Raw genomic sequence first — 12774 nt, forward strand, 5'->3', positions numbered from 1 at the left:
ACTCTTGTATTAATTTGTCCATCTATAATTTCCTCTTCTGGCTGAGCCCAGTGGCTCACACCTGTAATCCCAGAACTTTGGGAGGCCGAGGCAGGTGGATCACTTGAGGCCAGGAGTTCCAGACCAACCTGACCAACATGGTGAAAACCCATTCTACTAAAAATACAAAAATTAGCCAGGCGTGGTGGTGCACACCTGTAGTGCCAGCTACTTGGCAGTCTGAGGCAGGAGAATCACTTGAACCTGGGAGGCGGAGGCTGCAGTGGACCAAGATCGTGCCACTGCACTGCAGTCTGGGCGACAGAGCAAGACCCAGTTCCCTCCCCACAAAAAAATATATTTCTTCTTCCATCTTAAAACCCCACATTTCCTATTTCCCTGCTCCCGTAGAGCAAAATTCCTCATAAGAGTTATCTGTTTGGGCCAGGCACGGTGGCTCATGCCTGTAACCCCAACACTTTGGGAGGCCAAGGCGGGCAGATCACCTGAGGTTGGAAGTTCAAGACCAACCTGACCAAAATGGGGAAACTCTGCTCTACTAAAAATACAAAATTAGCCAGGCATGGTGGCACATGCCTGTAATCCCAGCTACTCAGGGGGCTGAGGCAGGAGAATCGCTTGAACCCGGGAGGCAGAGGTTTTGGTGAGCCAAGATCGTGCCATTGCACGGCAGCCTGGGCAACAGGAGCGAAACTCGGTCTCAAAAAAAAAAAAAAAAAAGAGTTGTCTGTTTTTTCTGTCGCTGGTTCTTCTTAATTTTTTTTTTTTTTCTTAATTTTTGCAACGGAGTCTTGCTCTGTTGCCCAGCCTGGAGTGCAGTGGCGTGATCTTGGCTCACTGCAAGCTCCGCCTCCCGGGTTCACGCATTCTCCTGCCTCAGCCTCCCGAGTAGCTGGGACTACAGGCGCCCGCCACCATGCCTGGCTAACTTTTTGTATTTTTAGTAAAGAAGGGGTTTCACCATGTTAGCCAAGATGGTCTCGATCTCCTGACCTCGTGATCCGCCCGCCTTGGCCTCCCAAAGTGCTGGGATTACAGGCGTGAGCCATTGTACCCAGCCTGTCTCTGGTTCTTCTGCCATTCTCTCTTGAGCCCACACCAACCCAGGCTCTTGCCATCACCACACCATTAAAACTGCTTCAGGCTGAGTGCAGTGGCCCAGGCCTGTAATCCCAGTATTTTGGGAGGCCGAGGCAGGAGAATCACTTGAGTTAGGAGTTTTAGACCAGCCTGGGTAACAGAGTGAGACCTCATCTCTACTAAAAATCAAAAAAATTAGCTGGGGATGGTGGCATGCACCTTTAGTCCCAGTTATTAGGGATGCTGAGGAGATAAGATTGCTTGAACCCAGGAGATTGAGGATGCATTGAGCTATAATCACGCCACTGCACTCCAACCTGAGCAACAGAATGAGACTCCCTCTCTCTCTAAAAAACAAAACAAAACAAAACCCTGCTGTATCCATTTACCAATGACTCACATATTGCTAAGTTAAATGGTAAACTCTTAGTTCTCACGTTATTTAACATATGGGCAGAAAAGTGCAACAGAGCTCAGATGGGTCTGAATCCTGGTGCTGCTGAGGTTGCTTGAAATACGTGGTTAGCTGGGAAGGGTTTGAGCTTATGGGCCACCATGGGGAACATGCCTCATATTTTCTATTACCTCAGATCTGGTTTGGGAAATTCACGTGGGGCAGGGAGATTATGGGTAAAATACAGCATTCTCTTCGTCTCCTAGCAAGCCCACATCTACCTTGCTTACCCTGGTCTTTCTCATCCCAAATTCTATGTCCATCAATTCAGGGAACCCACAGTTCCTGAATCTCTACTCACCCTTTTCCACAAGCTAAACAGTCTTGAAAGACTCTCATTTGTCTCCAGAATGGTTCCTGGTCCCAGTTTCTTTCTGGTTGATTTCACCTTGTTAATACATTCACTCAAACTGCTTGACACCTTTCTGTCCATCTGGTTTTAGCACTTCAACCACTCTGTGGTTCAAATCAGCCACATTCCTTGCCTGGTCCCTTAGCTAGGCCTTTAACAGAAACTATAAAAATGAACCTATTAATATTCACACTTTTCTTTTTTTTTTTTTTTTTTGAGACGGAGTCTCGCTCTGTCGCCCAGGCTGGAGTGCAGTGGCCGGATCTCAGCTCACTGCAAGCTCCGCCTCCCGGGTTCACGCCATTCTCCTGCCTCAGCCTCCCGAGTAGCTGGGACTACAGGCGCCTGCCACCTCGCCCGGCTAGTTTTTTGTATTTCTTAGTAGAGACGGGGTTTCACCGTGTTAGCCAGGATGGTCTCGATCTCCTGACCTCGTGATCCGCCCGTCTCGGCCTCCCAAAGTGCTGGGATTACAGGCTTGAGCCACCGCGCCCGGCCCACACTTTTCATTCTTAACACTCTTACTATCATGATATTTTTAAGTCATTCACAATTCTTCCTTGAATAACGATAGGCTTTTTTTTTCCCCTCCTAGTAGGTGTGAGTGTATTAACATTCAACTCAAAAGGGCCCACTCAAGCTTTCCTTATTATAGTCATAATGAAAACTCACAGAGGTGAGTCAACACGTGTAATCAAACATTCTGCTAGTTCCTGCCTCCTTCCTACCTTTTCCTCCTGATAAAGAATCAAAATAGAAAAACCAAAGAGGAAAATGGGTGTGGGGAACATACTTTGGTCTATCCTTGACTTCAGAAACTCAGTTTAAGCCAGGTGCAGTGGCTCATACCTGTAATCCCAGCACTTTGGGAGGCTGAGGCAAAAGGATCGCTTGAGCCCAGGGGTTTGAGACCAGCCTGGGCAACACACTGGGACCTTGTCTCTACAAAAAATTAGCCAGGTGTGTTGGCACATGCCTGTAGTCCCAGGTACTTGGGAGGCTGAGGTGGGAGGATCACTTGAACCCAGGAGGTTGACACTGCAGTGAGCCATGATTGCACCAGTGCATTCCAGCCTAGTGACTGAGTGAGGCTGACTCAAAAACAAAAAGAAACTCAGTTTATCAAGGATCCAAAGATGTTCAAATTCAGGAAACTAACTCACACTAAGCAAATTCATAGTGCCTCAGTTTCCTTACCTATAAATGGAGACGATAATGTCTGCCTTATAGACTTAGTGTGGAGGGGCCGGGTGCAGTGACTCATACCTGTAATCCTAACACTTTGGGAGGCCGAGACAGCCAGATCACCTGGGGTCAGGAGTTCAAGACCAGCCTGGCCAACATGGTGAAACCTCATTCCTACTAAAAATACAAAAATTAGCTGCATGTGTTAGTGGGTGCCTGTAATCTCAGCTACTTGGGAGGCCGAGGCATGAGAATCTCTTGAACCTGGGAGGCGGAGGTTGCAGTGAGCTGCACTCCAGCCTGAGGCAACAGACTCTGCCTCAAAAAAAAAAAAAGATTTATTATGGACATTAAATAAAATAATGTATCTAATATACCTAAGAACTAGCACATAAAACTTTACAATAGATGATGGAGGAAAAGTTATAAATCATACGTAAGTTTACTGTTTACATATAGAACACACACCTTTCCTGTGACTAGAATATCTTTATCCACTACTCAAGACATACTTGCCAGGATAGGATACCTGGAAAACAATATTTTTAACCATAAGATTCCTTGAGGTACAAAAGACGCTGGCTGGCTTCAAAGGATATTTCATCTAGGCCCTGGAAGAGGCTGGTCAACTCACTGCCCATAGAACAGCACCCCTGACTAGTGATCAGAACTCTTATGTCTACCAGTTGGGAGATTCCTGTCCCTCCCAGGCTCACTCTTCCTCTTTCTAATACTGGTTGATCCTGCAGATTCAGCTCAGCTTCCAGGGTTCGTTCACCTTTTACTCTGGGCTCTTGGGTGCTCAAGCTTTCCCTTCCATCCTGTCCAGGGAAGCACAATCCTGTATCAGTCCTTTCCTTTGCTGAATCTCTCTCAACACCAGCTTTGAACCCTGCTCTCCTATTTATTCTTTTTTTTTTTTTTTTTTTTTTTGGACAGAGTTTTGCTATTGTTGCCCAGACTGGAGTGCAGTGGGGAGATCTCAGCTCACTGCAACCTCTGCCTCCCGGGTTCAAGCGATTCTCCTGCCTTAGCCTCCTGACTAGCTGGGATTACAGGCACATGTGACCACACCCAGCTAATTTTTTGTATTTTAGTAGAGACAGGGTTTCATCATGTTGGCCAGGCTAGTCTCGAACTACCAACCTCAGGTGATCCCCCTGCCTTGGCCTCTCAAAGTGCAGGGATTACAGGCGTGAGCCGCTGTGCCCAGCCATCCTATTTATTCTTAGCTTCATACCTGACCCTCCTCTTAGTCCAGGAGGGCCTTGTTCTTTATTCTAGAAAAATTCCCTCTAATCTGGCCCTTCTTTGAGACAACTCCCTTGCCTTATTATATGAAAATCTTGTGTCAGCCTAGCTCTCACCATAACACAAGTCCAGGCACCCAGAACACTGTTCATTGACCGGAGTCGCAGAGAAAATCTCTGCGAGATTTGGGTAGTAGGGAAAGATTATGCCTGTTCTTGTCTTGAGACAATTGAGACAAATGACCTCTCCTTGCCAGACTCTCCAGTGACTGCCCTCTAGCCACAGACACACTGACCTTCAAGCTGTGCACATCCAAAGGGCCTCACTCCAGCTTGCTCCCCTGCTGCCCTTATCATTCCCCTTCCCTGAGAAATTCACTAATGAGTCCTCAGAGTTGCTTTCATTTCCAATTCCAAATGAATTTCTTTAAAGAAAGGCTCAACCTCGAGTCTTTGGTAAAAGCTGAACTCGTCTTACTTACATTCTCATTTCCTGGATTCTGTTAGAGGAAGCCTGGCTGGAATGTCCTCTGCTCAATCTCCTAGTCTCCTTGCCTCACTGAGCTGCCTCTTTGGTGAACCACCTGTTAGGAGACAGCTGGAGATCCCATTCTTAGACTCCACAGCAGAGGGCACTGTTGTTCTGGCTTTTTTTTTTCTTCTCTCTTTTTTTTTTTTTGAGACAGTCTCACTCTGTGACCCAGGGTGGAGTGCAGTGGCTCAATCTCAGCTCACTGCAACCTCTGCCCCCCAGGTTCAAGCAACTCTCCTGCCTCAGCCTCCAGAGTAGCTGGAACTACAGGCATGTGCTACAACGCCCGGCTAATTTTTGTATTTTTAGTAGAGACAGAGTTTTGCCATGTTGGCCAGACTGGTCTCGAACTCCTGACCTCAAGTCATCCACCCGCCTCAGCCTCCCGAAGTGCTGGGATTAGAGGCATGAGCCACTGTCCCCGGCCCATTCTGGCTTTTCAAACAGGAGTATAAGTGGCACAGTTCAGCCAAGAATGAATTGGCCAGAGCCTCTGAGCCCCTCTGCCTTTCCAAATGGATAAACCTTCTGAAGTTAGAGAAATGTACCTTGGGGCACAATGTGATGGCTCATGTCTGTAATCTAAGCAATTTGTGAGGCCGAGGCGGGAAGATTATTTGAGCCCAGGAGTTCTAGACTAGCTTGGGCAACATAGTAAGACCCCTTCTTTACAAAAAAAAAAAAAAAATTTCTTTTTAATTAGCCAGGCGTGGTGGCACATGCCTGTAGTCTCAACTACTCGGGAGGCTGAGGCAGGAGGATCACCTGAGCCCAGGAGTTCCAGGCTGTAGTGAGCTATGATTGTGTCACTGCACTCTAGCCTGGGCAACAGAGCGAGATCCTGTCTCAATAAAAACACAACTCCATCCCCTATCCACATGAAACTAGAAAGGGAAGGTACTCGTATTCATAGCTACACTCTAAGCTTAAGGAGTGGGCCCACCGCTAAGCTGGGTGAGTGTGTCTGTATCGCAGCAGACAGGCCACTTTTTCCACAAGGGTTTAGCCTTTCTGCACTGGTCTTCCCCACTGGGACTGATCTAATCCACTGGCAGTCACCCACCAAGTTCCAGGCCTCTGCTCCCCCATTCTGGCCATAGGAAATGATATTACACATTTTAGTAGAGCTGAGGGAGGCAGGGTTCTGCCTGTGGATCAAGGCAATGATACCATGTCACCCACCTAACTCAAGGCTGCTCCAGGTGAGCAGACACCCTTGACAGGACCCCCACTGAGCTGTACACAGGGGAGCCTATCAAAGGCTGGTTTGAACAGTCTATGTTTCCCCTTAGTCCTTTGTCTTTCCTGGGAAGCCTGATGATGTTACAATGGTGGTTAAGAACATGGGCTCTGGAGTCAAACTACTTGGGTTAAACTCATGTCCCTACCATATGCTAGTTATGTAACTTGGGAAAATTACTAAACTTTTCTGCCCTTGTTTCCTCTTTGGGAAATAATAATGGCACCTACATTATAGAGTTGTGCCAAGCACATTCACTAGCTATTTTTATTGTTATTATCTCTAGAAAATTCCGTGTACTCCACTTTACATCAGCAATCTGCAACCAGCGCTAAGTCCTGCTGTTGTCTCATGCCCCATCTACTTCTCATGTTCAGAATTCTGAACAAGTGCACCACTTCAAGGAAGATATTTTTGGACATAGAGCCAAAGGAACTGCTTCCATATGGAAAACATGCCTTGAGGATTGGTCTGCTTTCCTGGGCTCATGCTTCTGTCCACTTCCTCCCAAAGCACTGACAATTTATTTGTATCAGGGAAGATGATAAGTGCAAATTAGCCTTCCAAACACACTTCAGCCCATTTCAGTACATCTTAATGTTCCATCCACCTTTAAGAGACTAATGCCTAACATTTGATTTGACCTCCTAGACAGGAGTCATGAGTCATTTTTTCTGTTTGTTTTTTTTGTTTTGTTTTTTGTTTTTTGAGACATGGTCTTGCTCTGTCACCCAGGCTGGGGTGCAGTGGCACAATTATAGCCCACTGCACCCTCAACCTCCTGAACTTCAGCGATCTTCCCACCTCAGCCTCCTGAGTAGCTAGGACCACAGGCTCATCCCACCACACCTCAGTCTCCCAAAGTGCTGGGATTATAGGCATTAGCCACCATGCCTGGCTGCAAATACCCTAATCTAGAAGGTAGATTTCTGGGAGGCACAAAAGTAGACTCATTCTAAAAATTGTTCAATCTGAAAACATTGTGGCCAATCAGCCCCAATTGCAACAAACAGAGGCAATGGGCAAAGTAGTGAATAACTAAGATTGTGTGACCACCCCGAGTCACAGGGAAGCTTGTAATACTGAGAAATCTGCACCATTAATTTGGAGGGATGGAAGATCCACTTAAGTACTTTTATATCACCCTAGATGCCCTTCATAGTCTATTCAAAGCATTAAAGGTGGTTTTATGGCAACCCCCAATTTGTGGCCCAGTTCTAGAAGCTATTTAGGGTACTTCATATCTACTTACCAGCAAAGACCATGCAGAGCATGGCGTTAACTGGATGGATGAAGGACCTCTGTTGTATCACCCACCGACAGAATAATTGATTCATCTACCTTACCACATTGGAGTTTGGTTATAAAGAGCTCATTGCATCCCTCTACCCAGAACATGCCCTTTCCCAGTAGCTGTGGCATGATTCTTTCCAAGCCCTGCCCCCTTCACCCCAGGTACCTTCCAAACCTTGGCAGCTTGGGGAAGTTATGGATTACCAAGAATATCTCCCAGCTTGCCAAAAATGGATGCAAGGTATATGCCAATTGGTGCTTGATTCCAAAGGAAGGTATCCGGGTGAGTGATACTGTCCAGCACACCTCCAAGCACACACTGACCATTCATATGGGAAGCCGAGACCCTGCTGCTTGGACACGTTGAGATGATAGAGAACATCATCTGCCTGTACCCTTGGCAATCAGCCTGAGGCCTCAGGAACGGACAGAGTTCCTAACTGTCACCTGAGCTCAGACCAATAATTATTCTCAGTCTAGCTCCCACTGGCCACTAGGAATATGCTTGTTCTTTCTCCTCAGTCTATTTCTATTTGTCCAAGGACATCCTGCCACCCCTACCTTGCCCAAATTCAAATACCAAGCTCAATAATACTGCTTCCAGGAAATGGCCTCATTGCTATAACCTGTAATGAAGTACAAATCAGCCCTGTGGTGCAGTGCAGGCTTCCAGAACTCTATATGCTAACCAAGGCTTCAGTGCTGTTGCTTCTCCAAGTCCTCAACCGTACAGGGAGGGGATTCAAGCTGTTCCCCACTCTAGTGGTACCATTATTTCAGATAGCGAATGTTAAAGGAGATTTAATTGGAGGGCAAACGAGAGAGACGAGGGACAGAGATGATGAATGAGTGAGGCCGAGGCAGGAAGAAAAGAAAAAAGCAGGAGCTGGGGAGGAACTCCAGAACAGAAGGGGCATTGCCACCCTCCACCAGAGATTAGTCAGCAATTCTCGACAATTTCCAAAGAGAATGGTAAACTGATCCAGTTCCTGACAGGCATCCATAATCACAAAACATAAAAATTTGAGGAATGGGATGACTTCTGCTCCAGGAATACAGAATGGAGTCACTGAAAATGTCAGATGCAGAGGTGGATTTTTTTTCTTTTCCTTTTTTTTGGAGACGGAGTTTCACTCTTGTCTCCCAGGCTGGAGTGTAGTGGCATCATCTTGGCTCACTGGAACCTCCACCTCCTGGATTCAAGCGATTCTCTTCCCTTAGCCACCGGGGTAGCTGGGACTACAGGCGTGCACCACTACTCCCAGCTAATTTTTGTATTTTTCATAGAGGCGGGGTTTCACCATGTTGCCCAGGCTGGTCTCAAACTCCTGATCTCAGGTGATCCACCCACTTTGGCCTCCCAAAGTGCTGGGATTACAGGCATGAGCCACTGTGCCCAGCCAAGAGCTGGATTTTACTCTGCATTTGAGACTGGCTGGAGGAGATAGGGAAAAGGGCCTAGCGCCTTTTTGGCTTGCGTGACAGAATGGTTGGAACAGCCAAGAGACAGAAATCTTGAAGCTACCCTAAACAGCTCTCCTTTTCTCACTCCCTCACCAAGTCTTGCTCTTCTGCATCTTAAATTTTTCTCAAACTCATCCTCCCTTGTTCAGGAGTCTGAGATGCAAGCCAAATCTAGCCTATTTAAGCAGAATATGAATGGATTTTTTAAAATTTTGGCTGGGTACAGTGGTTCACACCTGTAATCCCAGTACTTTGGGAGGTGGAGGCAGATGGATCATGAGGTCAGGAGTTCGAGACCAGCCTGGCCAATATGGTGAAATCCCGTCTCTACTAAAAATACAAAAATTAGCCAGGTGTGGTGGCACACGCCTGTAGTCCCAGTTACTTGGGAGGCTGAGGCAGGAGAATTGCTTGAACCCAGGAGGCAGAGGTTGCAGTGAGCCAAGATCGGGCCACTGCACTCCAGCCTGGGTGACAGAGTGAGACTCCGTCTAAAAGAAAGAAAAACTATATGTATGTGGAGCTGGATGCAGTGGCTCATATCTGTAGTCCCAGAACTTTGGGACGCTAAGGAGGGAAGATCGCTTGAGCCCAGGAGTTCAAGGCTTCAGTGAGCTACGATTACACCACTGTACTCCAGCCTGCACGGCAGAGGGAGACCCTCTTAAAATACATAAATAAATAAAAAGAGAAAGAAAATAAGAAAATATTGGGAAGCATATAAAAGCTGCAGTAGGAATGGAAAACTACACATGATGGACAGTAATCAGAAACAATGCTCAGAATCATGCCATAGACCTGATCTGGCACAGACACTACTGCATTCAATGCTGTAGTGGGCACTACTGGCACCAAGGATGCTGGGTCCTGAATACTGCTGCTGGAAACAGGATGCAGCTTCATTGCTGTCACCTCCTGTCACTAGCAGATAACTTTATACGGCCACTGCTTCCTTGCAACCTTTGATTCAAAATCTGAAGCAGATGTGTTTGATTGGCCTAGCCAAATTTCTTTGTCCATATCCTTGCTGAAAGAGAGGTTGAGTAAGGAAGAACTCATCTATTCAGCCTCTATTGTGAGATACAGGTTTTGCTTCATAGGGAGTGATTCCCAAACATAACGAAAGCTAGATAGCCACTACACTGCACTACCTTACCAGCCCCATCTCCTGTCCTTCTCCTCTTCACCCAGCACTCCAGGCTCCAAACCAAATAGCCCTCTGATGCCTCTCTAATGCTTCTAAACACTTGCCATTCTGCTGTCTGAAATGCTCTTCCTGATTCTACTGTAACCCACCTCCTTCTTTTCCTCCAAGACTCAGCTCAAACATAACTTCCGCTATTAGACCATTTGAAGTTCTGCAAATATGCCAATCCCAGGAAAGGAATGTCTACCCAGATAAGGGCCTTTTTCACTTGCACTAACCCTAAGTACGTGTCCAATATCCTGATTCCAGAAGTTGGCCGCTTAAAACCCAGGAGTCAGGCGGGAGCAAGAGAGTGGTAAGGGAGGTCTTGTGATCACTGCGTTCTCCCTCCCTCCCCTCTGTCACAGCCATGGTGATTGGATTCCTGAGAACTGGATGTGAATGGCTAGGAGAGATGCCTGCCATGCACCTGGTTAGCATGGAGACCAGGGAATCAGAGAATCAAACAGTCATTTGCCAAGTACTCAGAACAAGTCTACTCTCATTTCAGACCAGAAGGAATCAGAGCCTACTAGGCTTCCCCCCATTATCTCAAAAGATGGGAATTATTCCGTGCACCAGAATAGCCACACAAGATACCACGAAGCTGTCCGGAAGGTGTTGTTGAAGACATGTAAGTACCTTGGGGTGGGCATCATGCTAGGAGAAAAAAAGATATGTCTGAGTTCCTAAAGAATGGCTGGGATGAGGCCGGGTTTGATGGCTCATGTCGGTAATCCTAGCACTTTGGGAGGCCAAGGCGGGCAGATCACAAGGTCAGGAGTTCAAGACCAGCCTGGCCAACATAGTGAAACCCCATCTCTACTAAAAATACAAAAATTAGCCAGGCATGGTAGTGCGTGCCTGCAGTCTCAGGTACTCAAGAGGCTGAGGCAGGAGAATCACTTGAAGCCAGGAGTTGGAGGTTGCAGTGAGCCGAGATCGTGCCACTGCACTCTAGCTTGGGCAACAGAGTGGTGAGACTTCGTCTCAAAAAAAAAAAAAATAAAAAAGAATGGCTAGGATGTGGTTGGGTATGGTTATCTGGCAGGAAGAAAAAAAAAAAAAGAGCCAAGAGGAGAGAGACTGAGAGGAAGAGGGAGAAAGTAGACTTGGTGGGATAAGCATGATAAAATAAATTTTTTTTTTTTTTTTTTTTTTGAGGCAGAGTCTTGCTCTGTCACCCAGGCTGGAGTGCAGTGGCGCCATCTCAGCTCACTGCAACCTCTGTCTCCCAGGTTCAAGTGATTCTCTTGCCTCAGCCTCCCGAGTAGCTGAGATTACAGGTGTCTGCCACCATACCCAGCTAATTTTTGTATTTTTAGTAGTGACGGGGTTTCACCATGTTGTCCAGGTTGGTCTCAAACGCCTGACCTCAGATGATCCACCCATTTGGGACTCCCAAAGTGCCGGGATTACAGGCGTGAGCCACCATGCCCATCAATAAAATGAAATTTGAATTAGACTTAGAAGCAGAAGATCCAGCCGGGCGCAGTGGCTCAAGTCTGTAATCCCAGTACTTTGGGAGGCCGAGACGGGCGGATCACGAGGTCAGGAGATCAAGACCATCCTGGCTAACACGGTGAAACCCCGTCTCTACTAAAAAAATACAAAAAACTAGCCGGGCAAGATGGTGGGTGCCTGTAGTCCCAGCTACTCGGGAAGCTGAGGCAGGAGAATGGCGTAAACCCGGGAGGCGGAGCTTGCAGTGAGCTGAGATCCAGCCACTGCACTCCAGCCTGGGCAACAGAGCGAGACTCCATCTCAAAAAAAAAAAAAAAGAAGCAGAAGATCCATGTTTGAGTCCTAGTTCTGCCTCTTTTTTGATGTCTCACCTTTTCTTTTCTTGGAAACAGGATCTCATTCTGTCACCCAGGCTGGAGTGCAGTGGCACAATCATAGCTCACTGCAGCCTCGAACTCCTAGGCTCAAGTGATCTTCTTGCCTCAGCCTGCTGAGTAGCTGGGACTACAGGCATGCACCACCAAGCTTGGCTAATTTTTTAAAACCATTTTTGTAGAGAGGGAGTCATGCTATGTTGTCCAGGCTGGCATCAAACTCCCAGGCTCAAGTGATCCTCCTACCTTGGCCTCCCACAGTGCTGGGATTACAGGTGTGAGCCACCACACCCAGCCCATTTACCCTTTATTGACCTACTCCTTCATTGGTTTTGCTGTTGTTGTTGTTTTGAGGCAGATTCTCACTCTATCGTCCAGGCTGTAGTGCAGTGGTGCAATCTTGGCTCACTGCAAACTCCACCTCCCTTGTTCAAGTTATTCTTGTGCCTTAGCCTCCCGAGTAGCTGGGACTACAGGAGTGCGCCACCACGCCTGGCTAATTTTTGCATTTTTAGTAGAGATGGGTTTTCACCATGTTGGCCAGGCTGGTCTCAAACTCCTGATCTCAGGTGATCCATCTCCCTCGGCCTCCCAAAGTACTGGGATTACAGGCGTGAGCCACCACTTCGGGCCCCTCATTGGTTTAAAGGCAGGATGTTGAGGAGAGAAAATGCCTGATCTATTGTTTTACTAATCTTTCAAAATTGTTGGGAGAAAAAAAGTAAAAATGAAACCATTGTATATTATCATGCATTATCCCTTTGAGGAATAGTAAGCACCAGCTTTGGCATTTTATTGAACCGGGTTTAAACTGCAAACGAATTCTGTGACTTTAGGCAAGTTCCTTTAACCACAATCTCTCTGAACCATCTGGAAATCGGAATAATACTTTTTAGCACT

General features: G+C 47.0%; 1 protein-coding gene across 1 annotated transcript in view; it reads left to right on the plus strand.

The window, feature by feature from the left end:
- Window positions 1-12774, plus strand: part of TEX49 (testis expressed 49) — a 32404-nt gene that overhangs the window by 14371 nt on the left and 5259 nt on the right. The window contains exon 2 of the mRNA XM_050746975.1: window positions 10548-10670. Within this exon, the coding sequence (XP_050602932.1) occupies window positions 10548-10670 (123 nt within the window). The remainder of the gene's footprint in view (window positions 1-10547; window positions 10671-12774) is intronic.

The sequence above is a fragment of the Macaca thibetana genome, chromosome 11, assembly GCF_024542745.1.
Source record: "Macaca thibetana thibetana isolate TM-01 chromosome 11, ASM2454274v1, whole genome shotgun sequence".
Taxonomy (NCBI): Eukaryota; Metazoa; Chordata; class Mammalia; order Primates; family Cercopithecidae; genus Macaca; species Macaca thibetana.